This window comes from Micromesistius poutassou, assembly GCF_964030765.1.
Source record: "Micromesistius poutassou genome assembly, chromosome: 8".
Classification (NCBI taxonomy): domain Eukaryota; kingdom Metazoa; phylum Chordata; class Actinopteri; order Gadiformes; family Gadidae; genus Micromesistius; species Micromesistius poutassou.
In genome coordinates, this window is record NC_140278.1 from 14,099,039 (window position 1) to 14,119,810 (window position 20,772).

General features: G+C 44.3%; 2 protein-coding genes across 5 annotated transcripts; one reads left to right on the plus strand and one right to left on the minus strand.

Moving 5' to 3' along the window:
* Nucleotides 1-5,380, minus strand: LOC311351783 (glucocorticoid modulatory element-binding protein 1-like; the record flags this gene model as incomplete). Its single annotated transcript, XM_084471925.1, has 10 exons — nt 5,300-5,380; nt 4,261-4,384; nt 3,939-3,988; nt 3,706-3,830; nt 3,425-3,528; nt 2,437-2,621; nt 1,892-2,026; nt 1,592-1,729; nt 861-1,049; nt 1-566 (listed from the first exon to the last, which is right to left on the minus strand). Exons 2-10 carry the CDS (start codon nt 4,377-4,379, stop codon nt 1-3), a joined length of 1,611 nt encoding a protein of 536 aa, XP_084328051.1. The 5' UTR covers nt 4,380-4,384; nt 5,300-5,380.
* A 4,712-nt stretch (nt 5,381-10,092) lies between these two features.
* Nucleotides 10,093-20,723, plus strand: LOC311351084 (discoidin, CUB and LCCL domain-containing protein 1). 4 transcript variants are annotated; one of them, XM_084471164.1, is made up of 16 exons: nt 10,093-10,343; nt 12,851-13,078; nt 13,842-13,976; nt 14,679-14,724; nt 14,803-14,875; nt 15,010-15,143; nt 15,250-15,287; nt 15,400-15,579; nt 15,692-15,804; nt 16,158-16,338; nt 17,779-17,868; nt 18,469-18,564; nt 18,731-18,827; nt 19,010-19,050; nt 19,196-19,336; nt 20,062-20,723. In XM_084471164.1, exons 1-16 carry the CDS (start codon nt 10,241-10,243, stop codon nt 20,502-20,504), a joined length of 2,139 nt encoding a protein of 712 aa, XP_084327290.1. In that variant the 5' UTR covers nt 10,093-10,240; the 3' UTR covers nt 20,505-20,723. The 4 variants fall into 4 exon arrangements, with proteins under 4 accessions (XP_084327290.1, XP_084327293.1, XP_084327291.1 ...); XM_084471167.1 differs by having other exon boundaries at nt 19,196-19,237; XM_084471165.1 differs by having other exon boundaries at nt 18,734-18,827.
* The last annotated feature ends 49 nt before the right edge of the window (nt 20,724-20,772 follow it).

The following is a 20,772-nucleotide window of genomic DNA, read 5'->3' on the forward strand; positions in this document are numbered from 1 at the left end:
TCATCGCTGCCTTTTCGGCTTCTTTGACGCCCGTTTCCTCTCCGCAGCTACGTCTCCGTCTCCACAAACCCTCTCCCACGACTCTAGCTCCGCCCTCCTGAAGACGCGGTCGTCCTTCCCCACCGTAGGCCTCACGGCAGCAGCATCTCTGTGGCCCCCTGCTGTGCCCTGATTCTCTCCACTCCCTTCCCTTGGTGGTCTGCTCAGAACCCTACCCCTCTCCGTGCCCTCGTACCCTCCCCCCAGCGCGGCCATCTGTCCATCTCCGCCCCCCCTCCTCCCCGCCCTGTGTATGACCCCCGCGGTGTGGCGCCGCACCCTGGGGAGGGAGGGGGCGATGTGGGGGAGGGGCTTGGGGGTGAGCCGGACCAGGGCTGGCGGCGGTGCTCCTGGGTCCAGGAGGGACTCGATGATGCGCTTGGTGAGGCCCCCGGGTGGAGCGCGGTGGGGGATCTGAGCCCAGCTGGGGGGATGGTGCTGACCTAGCATCCTCTTTGAAGACACGTTTATGTTGGAGACGGCGTCCTCAAAACATCTCCCCTGGTCCCCTGTCTCCAGGCCAGAGACTTCACAACAGAACACACAGCGTCAGGAGGATATTATATGTTATGCAACAGCACTGTTAAATACTTGATCCTGATTGGTCAATAATGGTTAACAACTAACCTCTGTCTTTTAACAGCTCTGAATCCATACAAAAAAACATGTGCTCAAAGCGCTGCAGAACATTATAGAAATAAAGTTGGATGCTTGAATGATTGCCTGAGTGATCAACTGACATGATGTGAAATTATCTGATGTGATATGTGAATCATAACCTTATTGAATCCATACAGCACTCCTAACCAAAATCACCTTACCACAGGGTGGGTTGTGAGTCAGGCTGTCTTCTGGGTGGCTGCTTCTCTGCTCCAGACTCTGGTGGTCTGTCTCTGCTTGTCTCTGGTCCAGATTCTGTTGGTCTTTCTCTGCTTGTCTCTGTTCAAGAGCATTCTCCACCGAGTCAAGCAGCCCAAGCATCTCACACAGGGAGTGGAGCATTGTGGCATCTGATGAAAGTCAATACAAATGGCATCTTGCTTAGCTAGCATCTCCTGTGCAGATTGTCCATGTGCCAAAACTTCCATCTCCATGAATGAATGAATGATCTTTATTGTCAATGTACAGGTACAAGTACACCGAAATTTGGGAGAGCTTCCCCTGGTGCTTAAAAAGAGAGGACTAAGAACAAAATATTAAATATAAACAGTATATACAGTATGATTAAAAAACTAAAACCTATTATATAGGCTTAAAAACTAACATAAATACACATTAATATAAATAAAAAACTAAAACTGAGTTAAAGTGCAGTTAAAGTGAGTTAAAGCCATATCAACGGTAGGAACATTTACCAAGACAGTTCAACTTCAGTGCATGAATAACATATGGCTATGAATATAGCACACAAAAACATGCACATGAATACTTATACTATACTTATTAATAACTTAATATTTATAATACTCTCCTGGAGTTTATCTTAAGGACATTTGATTGTTTTGCTTTTTTATAGCAAAAGGATTCTCTGGATCATCGCATGAGATCTCACCTCTGGCCTGGAGTTGAGCTTCTCTCATGCGGAGGTCCAGGCCTGTGAGAGCAGCCTCCAGCTGGGTCTGGATGCTGGACAGGACCTTGCTCATCAGCCCACTGTCTGCCACAGCCTTCCAAAAGCTCCAAACACCATCTAACAGTGGCAAAATAATGATCAGCTAAATCATTGATTAGATCATAATTGTGTGTGTGTGTGTGTGTGTGTGTGTGTGTGTGTGTGTGTGTGTGTGTGTGTGTCCAGTGTGCGTGCATGTGTATGTGCGTTACATGAATACACTTCTATATAAGAACTGACCAGGTGCATGAAGCCTCTTCCTTCTGTTGATCAAGCCGTTGGATGGACTCGCAGGGAGAAGCAGACCAGAACTTAACTCAGACGTCATGGTGAACTTCTGCTCCACAGCCGGGTATATACCATTAAGAATGTCTCCTGTCATGAGTAGAGTCATGGACAACTAGTGAACACCCTCTCAAAACTTCTCCCATCATGTATTCTTGCTGAATAGTGTAGGTTAGGCCAACCCAAGATCTGTAAAGTAGGCTGGCTGCAGCCTGTGAACTGCTCAGCTTAGGGAACAGCACCAAGGTCAAACAATAGTCTGTCTTATCCGGAGATGTTAATCTGGCAGCTCAGTAGTCTCAGAGGGAAGTGGTGCAGCATCAAAGACGGCTGAATGCAAGTGATGGCAAATTCTTCTTTTCAAGTTTAGCTTGCCTCCGTTTTCGCCATCGTAGCATTTATCAGCAGAATTAACAAAGATTCCTATCTTTTAATAATGTCAGATCATTTCATTTCTTGCATCTTATAGAAACTGAAATTTAATTGAAAAGGAAGGGGACCTTGCGTGGGCCCCGGCTGTGCTCGCAGACCCTGGGGGGCCGCGGTGGAGGGGGGGCACTGCCCGGGGCACCTTGGGGAGAGCCCTGCACCGTCGACCACCACATCAAACTTAGTGCTGCGGCAGGTGTTGGTACACACAGTGTCGTGCTGGTAGAAATCTATCTGGCCGGAATGCATCATTTTCCTGCACATAGAGTCATACAGTAGGTGAACTTGTATATCTATTGTTATTATCACTATTGTTATAATAATAAAATGAAGTAAATTCTTAGTATTCTGAATAGTTTGTGTTTTTTAATTTCAAAATCCACCGTTCACCAATCCACCTAGAGAGAACCACTGGCATTGTCTCGCTGAAGAGTAGGGTTAAACACAGGACAGAACAAACAAGTGCCAACATGAAGGGAGAAACATGCCACTTGGCAGATTGTTCTGCGTGTTATTAGATCCTATACCACAATAATGTCACTCCCACTCTAGCTCAGGAATTTACTAGCAAACTCTCGACCCCCTTGAGCAAGAACCAATTAAATCACTGGGATATAATCATGTGATGCAATATTATATTTATATTTATATGTATCTGAACTTACTGTCAGTCACTTTGGATGTGTAAATAACTGAATACTAACTAAAGTAAATAACAACCATAAACAGGTATATAATGCAGGCTGTACTTCCAACATTAACCCCTTAATATAAGTACACATGTAAATAAAGTAGGCTATACCTCAACATAATACCCTTAAAAGCAGACATGTAAATAAGGCAGGCTATACCTCAACACTATACCCATAATAGAAATAAACATGTAAATAAAGCAGGCTGTACCTCAACATTACACCCTCAATATCAGTCAACAGGTAAATAAAGCAGGCTGTACCTCAACATTACACCCTCAATATCAGTCAACACGTAAATAAAGCAGGCTGTACCTCAACATTACAACCTCAATAGCAGTCAACAGGTAAATAAATCAGGCTATACCTCAACATTACGCCCCCCAACCTGATGGCTCTCTTCCAGTCCTTGAGGGTGGCCTTCCCCGCCAGGTGGACAAACTGCTTGGGGCTGATGAGCTGCTCATGGAACTGAAAGGAGGACCGCACAGATAGTCACATCTTATCTTCCATTCACACAAGAAGGGGGCAATATGCAGAAAACCATAGTTTGGTTCAGGTTTTGTTAAAAAAAGACTTAACTGAAAAAATAGTTCATTTCTGACAAGGGATCTCTTTGGGTAACTTCCAGATTGTACCAGGACCTACCTTCACACAACTAACGTTGATTCCAGGGCACACAAACTTCTTGAAGAGCAGGACTGCTCTGCTGTCTCCACAGGTGATCGGGTAGCCATATTCTATTTCCCCGCCTTCGGCGGAGTCATATGGTCCTAAAATGGATGGTAATATTAATACAATGTGCATCGATGGTTATGTTTCATGCACGTTAACCAATGTTATGTTCCAGAATTCATAGAGGAGTATGGAAGATGCCTTACCATGGTGCGCCTGTATTGCCAAGACTGTGGTACTCATGTCATCGTTCAGCCTGTAGATGGCGACAGAATCCTTCATGTTACACAACATTTCACGTAAAGGCCTACTTTTAAATAAAGATATACTATTTAGTCCTATTTAGTTTGCATCGGGCATATAAACCATTTTTTCAAACATGTGTTTTTTGAGACATTCACATCACATTCAGCAGTGCAGAAAGACAATGGTGTGTATCAATGTGAGAAGAAATGCATTAACATGTGATCAGTTTTTATGATGATAGAAAGCAATTCAACTGACTGAAATCAATGAGGTCGTCATTACCCATGGAGGCCTGGATGCAGGTGGAGAATAACTTGAGTGTTCTGTTTGTCTTCCTCCTCCTCCTCCTCCTTCAACACCATTTCATCCCCTGAAGACAGAGTGAGCTCCGCTCCCGCCATCCTCCCTACAGAGTTGCGGCCCAGCGTGAGCGTGAGCAACACAGAGCTCGTGAGACCCAACAGAACCGGACCAGAACGCATTCCTGCTGACATGCAACTAGGAATGATCTACGGTCCGTTATGACCCTACTCGATGGGCAGCGGATATGATCCGCAGTAAACGGTGAGATAAAGGGACACTGCTTTACATAATAATACTATTAATATGACCTTACGTGTGACAACTATTACTCGTATCCAGACTAACATGTATAGCCTATAGGCTGCTGAAGAGTTGTTACAAAGTGTGTTACGTTTTTCCCAAATTAAAAACGTAGGCCTACTACTATATAATAATAAAATAAAACATTGAAAATCTGCCTATAACCATTGAATGATTTAAATGCATTTGAGGTTATAGACTAATAGAAAAGTCACTTTATAGTTACTGAAATAATGACATTTTCCACAACCAGCTCGTTATATCAAAGGGCTGCATATTATTAGAAAATAACGGAATAGAATGAATAGAAAATAATATAACGTAACAGAAAGAATATAATAGAAAATAACACCATAGAAAACCACATAGGCCTAATATAAGAGAAAAAAAACGTAATAGAACACAACAGAACATATTATAAATATATTGGTCAACCCACGCTACAGATAAGTAGGCTGAATGGACCAGGCCTTCAAGCCAAGAAACGTCCTTATAGCAAAGCAAACTCCTACAGATCCGGTAGCGTGCCTACAGCCGCTCATACTGACGTCAGCTAGAGCGGCAGCACGCACACCCTTTCCAACGACAATCACACACCAACATATCTCAACCCTTTACGCGCTGCGGTTGCAGAAAACAATAAAAGATCAAAACAATTACACACACTCCTGCACAAGTATTGTACACGACAAAACTCAATGTTGGAGTGCTGACCTACCGTTTCAGAGCGAGGAACAACACATCCTTCGCGTGTAGAGAACTGGGAGAGCTTGCGCCCGTGCTGCCTCGCCACAGTTCGTGCAATGAAGGCGGCATTTGCCTGCGAAGCATCTGTCATGAGAAGCGTTAGCTCGCACGCGATGCGTAAATCGGTCGATGGTGTGTGTGAGTGCATTGCCTGCTCGAGCGGCTGTGCGACAGAGGCCGACACGACCAAAAACATAACAAGCGCGGTAAACGATCCGCAAATGGGGGGAAACTATAAAGTCAAATCTTTCTACCATTACAAATTGACATGTTTTTAAATGTATGAACTGTTTGCAGACCACTGTAAATATATTTTCACTCAAGCAAATAACTGTTGCCATATTATTCCTTGGTGTTTTCTCTGGACCTGCTGTCGCGTGGTTTGTTTTTGTTGTTCCCATATTTTATCAGAAGATGGCGCGCACGGTACAATTTATTTGGGGTAAAATATGAGCGATACCAAAGTATGCGAAAGTATATTACTGACTAGGCTAACCATTTTTATTACATTAACAAAAGTATGCCATTCACAAAACCTTAATAGTTCGTTATTAGTTATAGTCGCTGTAGGGTCTCTGGTGTTCTGTTTCTACAACCTTTGCCTTACAAAGAGTGTGTGTACACACACACTCACACACTCACACACACACACACACACACACACACACACACACACACACACACACACACACACACACACACACACACACACACACTGGGCCCCTAGCAGAGTTAAACTCACAGTTCAGATCAGCATTATAGCTCTGTAGTGTCTGGATGTATGGTAAATATATAAACTGCTGTAATCTCTATGATGACTTAGCCAAGTGATTTTAAAGACTTCCATGGACATGAGAGAGAGAAAGAAGTTGATTGATTCCTTCGGCTCCTTCTGCTGAATATATAGTTTTTTTACTGACAAATTCCAATGGCTCACACGTTTTACAAAAACCTTGGGATGCTTTTATAGAAATCTGTGACTTCTGTGTTAAGGATCAACAACACTTCCTTTGTTCAGCTTGAGTTCTGCTTCTGTGAGAGCTATAAACACATGTGCATAGCTCTGTCAGATGTATGCATGCATGTACGTTTGTATGTACATTTGTTTGAATGTACTGTATATATATTATATATATATATACACAAATGTATATATAATATATATATATTCAAGTCTTGTGCAGAGTGGTGTTGTCCTACACAACAGACCAGTACCCAGGTTAGACTAACCAAATAAACATCAGCCGATACCAGAGTGTGTGTGTGTGTGTGTGTGTGTGTGTGTGTGTGTGTGTGTGTGTGTGTGTGTGTGTGTGTGTGTACAGTATGTATGTATGTATGTATGTTTGTGTGTGTGTGCGCGCGTGTGCGTGTTTGTGGACTAGTTTGATCGTGGATGCGGCTATTTACGAATCAATCACCAGCTGCTCCCTGGTCCTCCTGTCTCTCTTGTGTCTTCTCTCTCTTGTCTTCTAAGCTGATACTGTGGAAAAGCAGCATAACTCAGGCTGCTCCTTAGAACTTCAGGACGGACAAAATGTGCAGCTTAACCTGCTTGTATGCTGGCAGATGAAGTAGAATTGCAAAGATTTTCTATGGTGGTAGCTTCCTCCTGTAGAGCAGAGGTGTCAGACTCCCAGTGGCTGTCCTACATCTAGACCAGAGCATGTGTCTGTAGATTTATTCATATATGAAACAGGTCAGGGTTAAATAGTTTCTACATATTTGCTCAAGTGACCACTATACCAAAGCGGTTACAATCATATATATTGATAATGAAAATATTTCCTAATATATTGAAAATAAATAAATATATTATACATCATCACACATGATGCAAGCATTTTCTCTTTGTTTAAAAGTGAGCTGTTGTGGAGATGTTACCGGGGCCAGATCCAGTGTTTCAATGGCTCTCAGGGAGCTCTTCCAACTCACACATGACAAAGGCCTTAGTCACATCCAGTGATGGCCACTCACACGTTTGTTTGCGCACGCATGCGTGTGTGTGTGTGTGTGTGTGTGTGTGTGTGTGTGCTTGTGCCCATGTGCATCACCTAGTCCTGCATGTTTTTTCCTTTAAACTTACTTCCTGCTGTTTTCATGTTTCAGAACTTATTTCCTGCCAAACGCATGGAATACATTTGTCTTCTGATCAGTTAAGGTGAGTTCCCATGAAGATCTTCAGGACCCGCGTAGACGTTGCTGGAGGTCTCTCATCCGTTTCTGTGCTCCTCAGTGCTCCTCAGTGTGTAATGCCCTGCCGGCTGTAAGGATGTTCCTGGGGAAGTTACGAGAAACTCTGAACAAGGCTACAGAGATGTGAGTCGTGCAACGTGAACAGTGCTGCTTTTCAATTGGTTGCATATAATCAGAGTTCAGATGGTCGTTACTAATGATAAGTTTTGTTGACCGCGATTGTCTCTGGCTGGAGCCCCGCTGCCCGCTGCCCAGACACCACCGCCTCGGCAGCGGGCAGTGCCAGTGGTGCCTCGCGGCAGCGGGCAGCGTCAGTGGTGCCTCGCGGCAGCAGGCAGCGGGACTGGCGGGAGAGAATCGTGGGGAACAATCCCTTTCCATGTCGCGGTTCATGTACTTCAGGGAGTCAAAGCCAAAGTTCCTTTCCCCCCAATTCCTTCATAACCATGGCCGAGATAACCCCCACTACGAGTCTTGTTGTGGAAATACCATAAACGTCAGAGAACCGGACGCAGTCTAGTCTTTTCACCAAATGCAAGCTTTACGCAAGCTTGCCTTATTGTGTTGCGTGTTATGCGCCATAACACCAGAACGGTAGAGTCAATAATGGCGACACTTGAAATTAAATTTAAAAAATGGATATTGAAATATATAAATATTGAGATATATTTTTCAAAACTAAAGGTTGCAGTAAGACCATATAGAGGCCATGCCTATATGGAGCAAGTTTTGGTGCTCTAGGGTCAACAATGGCGACGCTATTGACGTCCGACCATTGTGGTCGTTTTCTGTTTTGCACTTTGCAGACGGTCCCTAAGCTCGCGGCTGAAAGCCGACAGCTCATAGAAGTCAATGCAACTCACCGTTCGCTAAAGACGGCTCGTTTGGATGAAAACAAGGTTGTAGCTGGTTCTCTAGGTTACTACGTTTAGCTAGAGGTGTCATTTGTGTCGCAACCGCAAACTCCGAATCTGCCAATTCTTTCCATCTTTACGGAAGTCTCGAACTTCAGAGAGCGACACGAGCTAAAAGTTAACACGGGGGTAAACGTTCTTCAAATAAGGGGAAACTATAGATAAGTAGGCCTACTACCAAAACCGATGTAGGTAAATACTGTTTGTAGGTCAATATGTATATTGTCACTCAGGCACAGCGCCGTCGTATAGGGGGGAAAGGTTATGACAATTATAAGGGCCCACAGCCCGCTAGGGCCCACATACATCCCCCAGTAGCCTCTATGACAAAATGATTATGCATACACTGAACTAATATATATTCATATGAATGAATCCGAATTAAAACAAAGCCACAAATCATACAATATTCTAATTTTAATCATTTCAATAATCCCCTTGGCCCCTTCTTAAAAAATGGTCCACACCGCGGTTCGTTCTTCCCAGGGACGTGCACAGGAGTTTTGAGGGGCAGGTGACGAGCGCTATGATCGGACGAGCGCTATTGCGGGCGCGATTGTTGACGGGGGGTGGGGGGGGTTGGATCGCGGACGAGCGCTATTGCGGGCGCGATTGTTGACGGGGGGGGGGTGGGGGGGGGGCGTTCGATCGCGGACGAGCACTTTGGAGGGCGCGATTGTTGAAGAACACTCAGAGGGCACTTTTTAATACGAGGCAAAAAGTATGGAAGCATGTATGTAGCAAAATTCAAATGGCAATGCAATTTGCAATTTGCAGTTCAATAAGTCATTGCATTATGCAATTGACAATTCATTATGCAATTTAGTAATGTAATTTGAAAATACGTTATTCAAAGTGTATTTTAATATGCAAAGTGACAATGAAATCTTCAATTCAATTTTAAAAAGTTATAACAATAAAAATAGAATGAACATTTTGTCGCCTTTATTCAAATGGAAAAGCTATAGCGCCCCCGTAATTGCAATGCACTTTGCCACGCTCCGTGTGTTGCAAATTTCAAATGACATTTCAATCCGCAAAACGCTTTGCAAAACGCTTTGCAAAACATTTTGCAAAACATTTTGCAATCTACCAGCGAATAGTGTGTGGGCAGGATCTACGTCACTTCCTCGTAATTTCCTTGTAATACCCTATCTCCCAGAGCACGCACTCTATCAACTGCATACATATATTAGTTCAGTGTATGCATAATCATTTTGTCATAGAGGCTACTGGGGGCTGTGTGTGGGCCCTAGCGGGCTGTGGGCCCTTATAATTGTCATAACCTTTCCCCCCTATACGACGGCGCTGCTCAGGCATATAATTGCTGCCACATATTAATTGTCTATTTTCTCTGGACCTTTTCGCTGTCGCGTGGTTTGTTTTTGTTGTTCCTATATTTCACCAGAAGATGGCGCGGGAGTTACATTACATTTTGGGTCAAAAGCTGAGAATACCAAAGTGTGCGAAAGCCCGTATGCTGACTATTACGAAGAATTGTATAACATTAACAAACCAATGCCATTCATAAAAAAAAGACGATGCTGTTTATTTAAAATTTGCTTTGATAGTTTGTTTGTAGAAAGTCGCTGTATAGACTTGGGTGTTCTGTTTCTGCAACTTGTGCCTTCATAGAAGGAGGGGCGTTAAACATCCAGAGATCGGCGGACGGAAAAACCAATAGTAATATACATTCCTATTGGCTCCTCGTCCAATAGTAAATATTGAGTAGTTTTGAGTAACTTTGAAGAACTAGGATCATAGAGAGTGAAGCACCTTGCGTCTCGGTCCGGACTTTAATCATGCCCGCGCGGACCAAAAACCATCAGAAGGCAGTGAAGTGTGTCATTAGGAGTTTATGGATCGCTTTTACTTTCTGTGGATTAAGCGTCCATGGACAGGAGGGTAAGAATGTGCATTTTGCTGACATTCTTTCAATGAGACACAAGATGTTTTCCACTGTGCAACATCTCATCTTGATATTCGTATTATGCTTCAACGTTTTAATGATATGTAGTTGTTCGTTTAAAGATGTGAAGCCAAGTCTGTGTTAAAGCTGGTTGGCTTTAATATAAAGCGTGTCGTAGCCTAATCCAACCAATCGATGTTTAAAAAAAGTATGTAATGTAAATAGTTGAGCCGATATAACACATATATAACGTATATATCTGCATAGTTGTCTAATACAAATAGGATTACATTTATTCTTGCAATCACTTGGTAGCATATGCTATTTTGTGTAATGAAGGGAAATGCCTACTTAAACAATAAAACAGGAACTATATCATAGCATCCTCTTTTTGGACCTCTGGCAACATAATGACATAAATCACAACTAACATAACAATACAGAAGTAACACGTGGGTCAAAGGGCTATGATGATGTCATGGCAGCATTCCATAGATACCTGTCCATGTTTACTTTACATTTACCTTTCCCACAGCATACACCGATTTCAATACAGTGTCAAGAGTATTGTGTCCTTTTTTAGAAAGGCCTCTTCAAGCCATAGTCGATAGGAAGCACATAATATTCTACATTAAAGCCTACTTGCCTTCTCTCTGTAGAGATGATACCGTGGTCTGTTGAGCATGTTATGTGTATTTGCGACCGCATAATAATACGGCAGAGGAGCCGATTTGTTCTGAATAAACTGGTTTGCAAAGAACTATACCTGTGGTACCACTGATATTTCTGAGAGAAACAGGGGCCCCAACAGGGTGTTACATGGTTGTACTATTGAATGAGGCCCTTGCAATGACAGGCATCACATGTGAACATCCTGTCTGCCTCACTCGTGGACCTGTGAGGACCTGCCAGCAGCGAGTCCCTAGACGTCTAACAATGTAGTCAAGTTGTTGCAGAGAGAATACTGACTATAGGCCTACTTAGGTTATAATTAAACCAAAAAAACGTTAAGGAAAAAAACAAGTAATTTCGTTATAATGGTTAACGGTTGTGATTCGCAGGGTAGAAGAAACTCGGTCCAACTGATACAAGAGCACATTTTAAGGCACATACTAATGACAATTGGATGGAAGAGCTTGGTGTAGGTGTAGAGTGGGATGTATGGAATAACACGAATAGTTTGACTGATAAATGGAAGACCTCCCAGCCCACCTAACCCCTTCAACAGCAACACAAGGAATGTTCCCCCCGGAAGGTGTCACAGACCCCCGCTCGGTTGCCCACGGTGATAGCTTGTCGCTTCGGCATCTCCAGTGAATCGCTGGGGGGACCTGAGGAAAGGGGAACACAGCTAGCAGACTGTTGACACACGCACAGCGCGGTTTGAACGGTTGCTTTCCATCATTCTCGGAAGAGGGTCTCCCAACCCCCCCTCCCTGACCCCATCCTTCTGTAGGAGCCCAGCCAGGGTTGAAAGGAGGCATGGGCCAGGGTTTGTTGTTGGTTTCCTCTTCAGACGTCCTGACCATTCTTGGTGCTGTTAGTCAGACGTGCAGTGGTTGTTTTTCAGAACTCCCACCCCCACAGTGCTTATCCCAGGAACCACAAGAGAACTGACTCATCCGGATAAATATTAGTATGTTTCCCTTCCACTAGTCTGGCTGTGAATCACTTCCTACCACAGATCAGCATGTGTGAACAGAAGAAAACTGATTAAGAAAACATTTACATGAAACAAATCCATCCAATACTTTAAGTGAACATGTCCTGTAGTGTTTCATTCAGAGTGAATATGTCCTCTAGTGTTCCCTTCAGAGTGAACATGTCCCCTAGGGTTCCCTTCAGAGTGAACATGTCCTCTAGTGTTCCCTATCCCTACAGAGTGAACATGTCAGAGTGAACATTTCCTCTAGTGTTCCCTTCAGAGTCACCATGTCCTGTAGTTTAGTGAGATTTTTCCCAGCAGGCATTGTGTTGGGCTGTCTCACAGTTGAGATCCAGGAAGTGCATATGTCTCTGGCTCTCTTCCCAGTGGGGAACAGAGTAGTAGACATGGTTACTCACCTTTTCAAAAGGAGGCGATGTGTAAACAAAGCCTCTAATTGTCTATTTATTACATTATAATATTTAGACATGAAACCGCTGCTATGAACACATTTGAAACTTTCTTTGTACTTGAATCTTTAACCAAAGAGGAACAATATAAAGCTATGGTTTCATATCACTATGTCTATTCTAATGCTCCAAAAGCAAACCAAAGCAACCCTTAAAAAATCAAGAGGAATCATGATAAGATTAAATATTTGTTAAGATGAATCACACATCCTAGCCAACATTTTGTAAAAGTAGCACTAAGAAGCACTAAGCACAAAAAAAATCGGAATCGTATTTGGCCTGTTGGTTCTAAAACGTTACACACCAGTATTCATTGTTGGTTATAAACGTCTCTTCCCCTAAAGTGCACACTAGTATTTATTGTTTGTGTCTTTGCTTCATATTCCAGGCGATGGCTGTGGTCATACAAAGCTAGGATCAGAGAGTGGCACCCTGACCTCAGCTAACTACCCAGGCACCTATCCCCAGGATGTGTCGTGTACGTGGAGGCTTCGTGTCCCGCAGGGCCGCACATTACGCCTCCTCTTTGGGGACTTTGACATCGAGGGAAGCTCGATGTCAAACTGCACCAACGGCTCTCTGGTGATCACCCCGAGCAACGGGACCCCCAGCATAGGTAAACACACACACACTCACACTCACATGGGGCCCCCAGAAGAGGTAAACTCACAAACACACACACACAAATACACAGATACACTGTCCCCAGCAGAGGTTAACATACAAACACAAACACATGGGGCCCTCAGCAGAGGTAAACTCACAGTTCAGATCAGCGTTGTGGTGATCTGTAGTAGTGTCTTGTTGTATCCCAAATATTTTTACAGCTGGAATCGCTATGATGACTCAAGTGATTTGAAAGCCTTTGATGGATGTGTCTCACTCTCAGCTCATACCTGACTAATTAATGTGTTGCGACGCAATCTTGGTCAATGCAGACGTTTACTCACACAGCGCATTCCATTCCATCGACCTGACGAGTTACGAAAACATGTTTGAGTCAATGCCTGCCCATCCAGGTGTATCTATGTGTATCCTGGGGGCATGGAGGTTTGGACTGGAGACACCAAGGTACTGAATGAGAGAGATAGAAGAAGTAGAGGAAAGAGATGGAAACCTTCAGCTCTTTCTGCTGAATACATCCTTTTTTGCTCACAATTCCAATGGCTCACACGTTTTACAAAACAACGTTATCCTTATCCTTGTCATCCTTTTACAGACATGTCTTCTGTGTTAAGCATCACTCAACAACACTTTCTTTGTTCAGCTTCTTTGAGAGCTATAAACACATCTGTCAGATGTATGTGGATATTAATTAATGGTTTGAGCATGTGTGTGTGTGTGTGTGTGTGTGTGTGTGTGTGTGTGTCTATTCTCAGGGCCGCTGTGTGGGAGACTCACTTTAGAGAGTTGCTTGGCGGTTAGCAGCAACGAAACAACGGTGATCTTCAGGTCTGGCCGACACCACTCTGGTCGGGGCTTCCTGTTGTCCTACACAACAGACCAGTACCCAGGTTAGACTAACCAAATAAACATCAACTCATGTGTGTGTGTGTGTGTGTGTGTGTGTGTGTGTGTGTGTGTGTGTGTGTGTGTGTGTGTGTGTGTGTGTGTGTGAAAGCTGCAGAAGAACACTGTCTAATCGAGTGTTGATGTTGAACAACATGTGCCTTCAGAGCTGCGAGACGGACAAAATGTGACACTTAACCTGATTGTATGCTGGCAGAGATTTTCTAAGGTGGGAGCATCTTCCTGTAGAGCAGAGGTGTCAGACTCAGTCTGTGCAGGGGTCATGTCTGTGTGTATGTGTGTATACTGGCCTGCATGTGTGTGTATGTGTGTGTTCACACTATTGTGCATGCTTATTTGGATGTGTCTGCTGTCGCTTTATACCATAGCCTTTACAAGTATATATATATTGATAATGCATATTTACAAAATATATTGAAAAAGAATAAAGAAAAAGAAAAAAGAAATATATATACTGTACATATAAAAAATACATCACACACACTTATCTGGTCCAACTCAACCAAAGAGAGAGAGAGAGTGTGTGTGTGTGTGTGTGTGTGTGTGTGTGTGTGTGTGTGTGTGTGTGTGTGTGTGTGTGTGTGTGTGTGTGTGTGTGTGTGTGTGTGTGTGTGTGTGTGACCATGTGCATCCCCAATCCTGCATGTTTTTTCCTTTAGACTCACTTCCTTGTTTTCATGTTTCAGAGCTTATTTCCTGCAAAATGAGTGGAACAACTTCTTCTGATCAGCGGTGAGTTCCCGTGAAGTTCTTGAGGACCAGTGTAGACGTTGCTGGAGGTCTCTCACATGTCTCTGTGCTCCTCCTCAGCGTGTACTGCCCTGCCGGCTGTAAGGATGTTCCTGGGGAAGTTACGGGAAACTCTGAACAAGGCTACAGAGATGTGAGTCGTGCAATGGGACCAGTGTTGCTTTTCAATTGGTTGCATATAATTAGAGTCCAGGTGGTCGTTAATAATGATGAGGGCTCATTAGAACGCTAACTGAACATGTGTTTATAATCTGTATTCTACTGAAGACAACGGTGCTCTGCAAGTCTGCGGTCCATGGAGGGGTGGTGTCGGACAGCCTGGGGGGCCGCGTCAACATCACCCGGGGGAAAGGCCTCAGGTTCTACGAGTCCACCTTTGCCAACGGAGTCCTGTCCAAATCGTACAGTCGCTATTGTTATTCATAAGTAACATTTCATAGTGCTTTTCTAGCTGGTACTTGGTTAAACATAGAAATATTTACCCTTTTGAATTTTTTCTTTTGCCAGCGGGTCATTATCTGAGCATAAACTGCTCTTTAGCAAAGGTAAGCACATACAAAAGCTTCATTACCAAACTACACCTATTGTATTACTAAACCTAGCAAAGAACAGCTCATCCATCTCTCTGAGCTCACCCTCTGCTCTCCTCCTTAACAGAATGCAACGGAAACTTAAACTTTTCCCTCGTGAACAGCTCCTCTCTCTGGGGGAGAGCCGGGGGTCAGGGGAAGGGCCTTAATCCAGCCGGTCCGTTACCTAAAGTATCATGGACAGTAGAACCAGACGACCAGAACCCCTGGGTAGAGCTGGACCTCGGTGCTAAAAGAAAAGTCACTGGTTAGTACCAATATTTCACTGAATGTTTCTAATAATATTTCATTTCTTGAATGTGATTAAAATTGTTTTTGTTTGACAACAACAGCCCATTTAAAATCACTCTTGCTCTCAGGTATAATAACAACAGGTTCAGGGAGGTTCTACATAGAGTCCTACTCGCTGCTTTTCCGCAAAGACAGGAAGGACTGGAAGCCTTACAATGGTTTGTTGAGCAAGGAGAGAAAGGTAGGTATCGACATGTGCTACCTTCTAACCATCCAAATCAGTAGAGGGTTATTCCTCCAGTCAGTAGAGTGGTGGCCAGGGTGATGCTCAGAGACGTTATAGATAGATTGTTGTGTAGTTGCCAAAGCAGCTCGGTCAAGTGAGACGCGTTAACGTGTTTGCAGGATCCACTACATTGTTTTTCAGGCGCGCGGGGGGGGGGGGGGTACCCACCACGTCTCAAGTGAACTCACCTTGAGCTACGACAAGCCAACAAGGGGCGGGGATCAAGTTTCACATTTAGAATTTCTCAGGAAGCCATGTTGTCAGCTGTTGTGTCTTCTGCAGGTGAGCTAAGTGCTAAATGGTTTCAGGTGTTTGAGGCTTACTCCGACGGTCACCCGAGGGTGCTGAACAGCCTGTTCCCTCCCATGGTGGCCCGCTACGTCCAGCTGAAGCCTGCCATCACCTGGCAGAAAAGAGCCTCAGCAGAGATCCAGCTGCTGGGATGTCCCGTCGTCAAGGATACCTCCAAGACCGTCTCCTCTGCCGCAGGTGAGCACATCCTGTTCTCCCTTTATTAGACAGAGGTCTGTACTGGTGCTCTAGTCAGGTGATGTGTTGTGTTCTGAAGCTGGTTTAACAGACGCGCCCATGGTCAAAGTCAAAGCCACAACAACGACACGACCCAGCACGGCTACCACTGGAGAAGCGGTTCTTGTGAAATACTCAAGGATATATATACATTTAATGCCGCAATGTGTTCTTTCTGAAAGCAAATATTCTCCTATCATATTTAAGAAAAATCTAATAAAAAGGTGGATAAGGTGCTATCTCTTAAAATTACAACTGAAACTCTGTCTGAGGTTGAACGACATCTAAACTCATTCTATGGCACATTCAACTGGCAAGGCGGCCATTATTTGTTCCCCAACTTTCTAGAAGGCAACAGCCAACAACAGTCAGCTATGATCTTTCTGCTGGCTGAGTTGGCATAGATGATCCAGTATTTCTCAAGAAGAGGAGATATCATGGGATTTTGTCCTGCAATGTCCCCTTGTTTGCTTTCAAATTAGTTTAGATATGGGTTGATCCTTGCTGGTTTTGCTGAAAAAGTTGAGCAGTTATTTCAGGTCGGTGTTGAAGGATATTGTTGATGTTCTGTCCTATGTCCATGTGAGGAGTCTGAACATTATGGCTCATACGGTTGTGTTGAGGGTCACGGAAAAGGGTCACGGTGTTGTTACTCGCCGTCCTAGGAGAGATATGCATGGGTTGTATTGAGGAGAAAGTGTGTTGGACTTGCTTTCTTTAGGATGTGCACATAGGGATTTTGAATAAGGCTGTGTTGGCCGTAAAACTGCTCAGAGTAAGCTTCTATGAAGTGGCTTTGATCTTATTTCTCTGCAGCAGTATGAAGGTGTTCCTCTTCTGTTTCTAGAGCATGTTTTTCTATAGAGCAGCCATGTGGTGAACAAGCGCTGATCTATCAGCTTTCACACTTACCTTGCCTTCAGATTTGCAGTCTAGCTTTTGCGATTCGTAGTGCTTGTGATGAAGGCGAATCCAATGCATCCTTTGCAGCGTCCTTATCCACTGGATCCTTTAAGCAGTCATTGTCCTCGGTTAGGGTTCTAAATTATGTAGTGACTACCGATCTGAGTAAAATGTACCAACATAGTCACTTGTAACGGTGAAGAAGACAACCTAGATTACCATGATGAGAAGAGTGAGTGAGATTATATGCTGTTTAACAGAGTGAATTGATTATTATTCTGTTGTTCAAACTCTTATGGTAACAACAGTATGTTCCCGCCCCAAATGTTCCTTCCTCTTCCTGTTCACCTGTTACCTTAAAACACCTGATCAGTGTTACTTCATAATCCAGGTACATACTACCCTCTAGTGGTCAAAACGTTATAGTCTCCAAATACATACCCAACTATTTACAGATATAAGAACAAATTAAATAAACATGCAAAATGGCTCCTACAGCTAATCCAACAGACGCCCCCGTGGTCAGTGTCAAAGCCTTGACGCCAAGCACGGTTACCACTGGACATACAGTTCCTGTGGAACACACACGTATGTATCTTAATTTCCTGCCACATTGTGTTCTTTCTGATCGCAGATATTATTTCAATTAGTATTTTGGATAACTTATACAATATAATATATATACATAGTGCACATAACATCATGTTAAACATCATGTTAAGCTTTGGCGATTCATAGTGCTTGTGCTGAAGGCGAATCCAATGCATCCTTTGCAGTGTCCTTATCCACTGGATCCTTTAAGCAGTCATTGTCCTCGGTTAGGGTTCTTAATTATGTAGTGACTACCGATCCGAGTAAAATGTACCAACATAGTCACTTGTAACGGTGAAGAAGACAACCTAGATTACCATGATGAGAAGAGTGAGTGAGATTATATGCTGTTTAACAGAGTGAATTGATTATTATTCTGTTGTTCAAACGCTTATGGTAACAACAGTATGTTCCCGCCCCAAATCCTCCTTCCTCTTCCTGTTCACCTGTTACCTTAAAACACCTGATCAGTGTTACTTCATAATCCAGGTACATACTACCCTCTAGTGGTCATAATGTTGTAGTCTCCAAACACATCCCCAACTATTTACAGACATAAGAACAAATAAAAATAAACATGCAAAATGGCTCCTACAGCTAATCCAACAGACGCCCCCGTCGTCAGTGTCAAAGCCTTGACGACGTCACCCAGCACGGTTACCACTGGACAAACAGTTCCTGTGGAACACACAAGTATGTATCTTCATTTCCTGCCACATTGTGTTCTTTCTGATCACAGATATTATTTCAATTAGTATCTTGGATAACTTATACAATATAATATATATACATAGTGCACATAACATCAAGTTAAACTTAATATAACATAGATCCATCGTTGGGCACCTGGTTCTGTCAGCAGGCTCCGGTCCACCAGTGGTGGTCGTGGTGGGCGTGGTCTTGGGGCTGGTCATGTGTGGCAGCTGCCTGTTGGCTGGATTCTGGTTGAAGAGAAGGTAGTGTTAAATAAAGACGTACCTGTTGCTGTTTGATTGTTTCATGTGTGGCGGAGTGAATAATGACCTCATTAAATTCATAATAATATAATTAAATATTAAATATATTAATCTAACTACACAATTAAAATGTCCAAATACCATTTAGCATTGATTGTGTATTTGTGTGTTTGTCTAATTAGGAAAAAAAATGCCCAAATGAAGAAGTACTCAACCGCTAGAGGTAACTTCCTGTTTTTCATACTGCTAATCCAATGCATTATGTTAGCCAATCTCTTAAGGCATCAGACCAAGATGATTATATTCCGATGTGTGTGTGTGTGTGTGTGTGTGTGTGTGTGTGTGTGTGTGTGTGTATCCATCCACAGGTCCAGTTGACTGCCAGAGTCTCCAACGGAAGCGTCCGGGCGGTGAGTCAGAGCTTATCTCCTACCCTCTGGAGACTCTTCATGCTCTTAACCCTTTGGAAAGAAGTGTCCAAGACACGTTGCCCAGCCCCCCTCTCAACGGTAAGAATGCACATACAAACGGCCGTCCTTATTGGAACACACTGGAACAACCGCATAAAACCACACTGCCTTTCAGCCAGTTGTTGCTAGAGCAGGTTTTTGGTGGCCATTTGGTCAGGCAAAAGTAGTTTACAGTACTGTGAAGTTCTGTTCATTCATCAATTATAATTTTCTTATTCCCAATGTGGAGTCACTGGCAGCCATGTTAAGCAGCCCTGCCATTTTGAATCCTCTGACCTGTTTCAGCTTCACTTCCTCTTTCCCTCCCCAACGGCCTCAGTCATGACCAGCTCCTCGGACAAGGCCTGACATGAGAACAGCTCTCGGCGGGCTGTCCATTCCTCCCCCAGCGCGGGCTGTCACCCGGCTGCAGTATAAACATTCCTTTCTTCGGTCTGCAGAGCCGTTCTGAAAGAGACCCTTTAATTGGAACTCGATGAAGGGCACTCAGCCCACATTCCCCCACATACTCTCCCCCCCCCCCCCCCGTCCCGTCCCCAACACTCTGGGGCCTTCACTGAAGCGTCCAGTGATAAACAGAACAGTCACCGACCAGTGCATCTCATTAAAATAGTTCCCTCCCTGAGGCTGCCCATGACCTCTTGGCTGGCGGTTGCGGACCCCAAGACAACCACAAACACAACCACTGGCCATTGAGGAACAGTCACCAACCGTGATTAAAAAGGTTTTGATCTCATATTGTATTCCTTATTATCTCTCCTCAGACTACGCTGAGCCTGCCGCGGGAGGCCAGACACTCGGCTCCACGTTCCGGCCTGGCCAGAACCCGGGTCACGCGGCGGCCTTCAGCTTCAGCCGGCACCACGGGCCCGGGACCCTCCCGGACTACGCCGAGCCCCTGCCTCCTGAGCCGGAGTACGCCACCCCGTTCAGCGAGCAGCTCCCGGAGAGCAGGGACCCGGCCCGGCCCCAGTCCCACAACAGACACAGGACCACTCTTCCCCCTCCCCCCCCACCACCCCCGACCGGCGGGGGGGCCTCCCCTGACCACGCCCACTACGACTGTCCCTCCCACAGGCTGCTGTCCAATGGCTACTGCACCCCGTCCCACCAGGGTGCGGCGCGGCCCAGCAGCGTGGTGTACTCGGAGCCCGAGCCGCCGTACTCCTTACTGCAGGTCCCGAACACGTACGAGGAACTGCTCTGATCTGGTGGGACAGACCGCAGAGACCTGGAGAAAAGACTCTGAGCCGGGGACTATGGAACATTGTTGATATGAGGAGGTTGAAACAGTGGGCCGTTATGACAGTATTACTGTATGTTAGTATATAGTAGTATATGTTAGTATACTGATGTATACTATAATATAACTATAATGTACATGTTAGTATGAAGTGTAAGAAGGCAGCACAGGACAGGCCCTCCAAAGTCTGGTTTCATCTATTAATGTCAGTTTTTTACTTTAAAAATGTAAA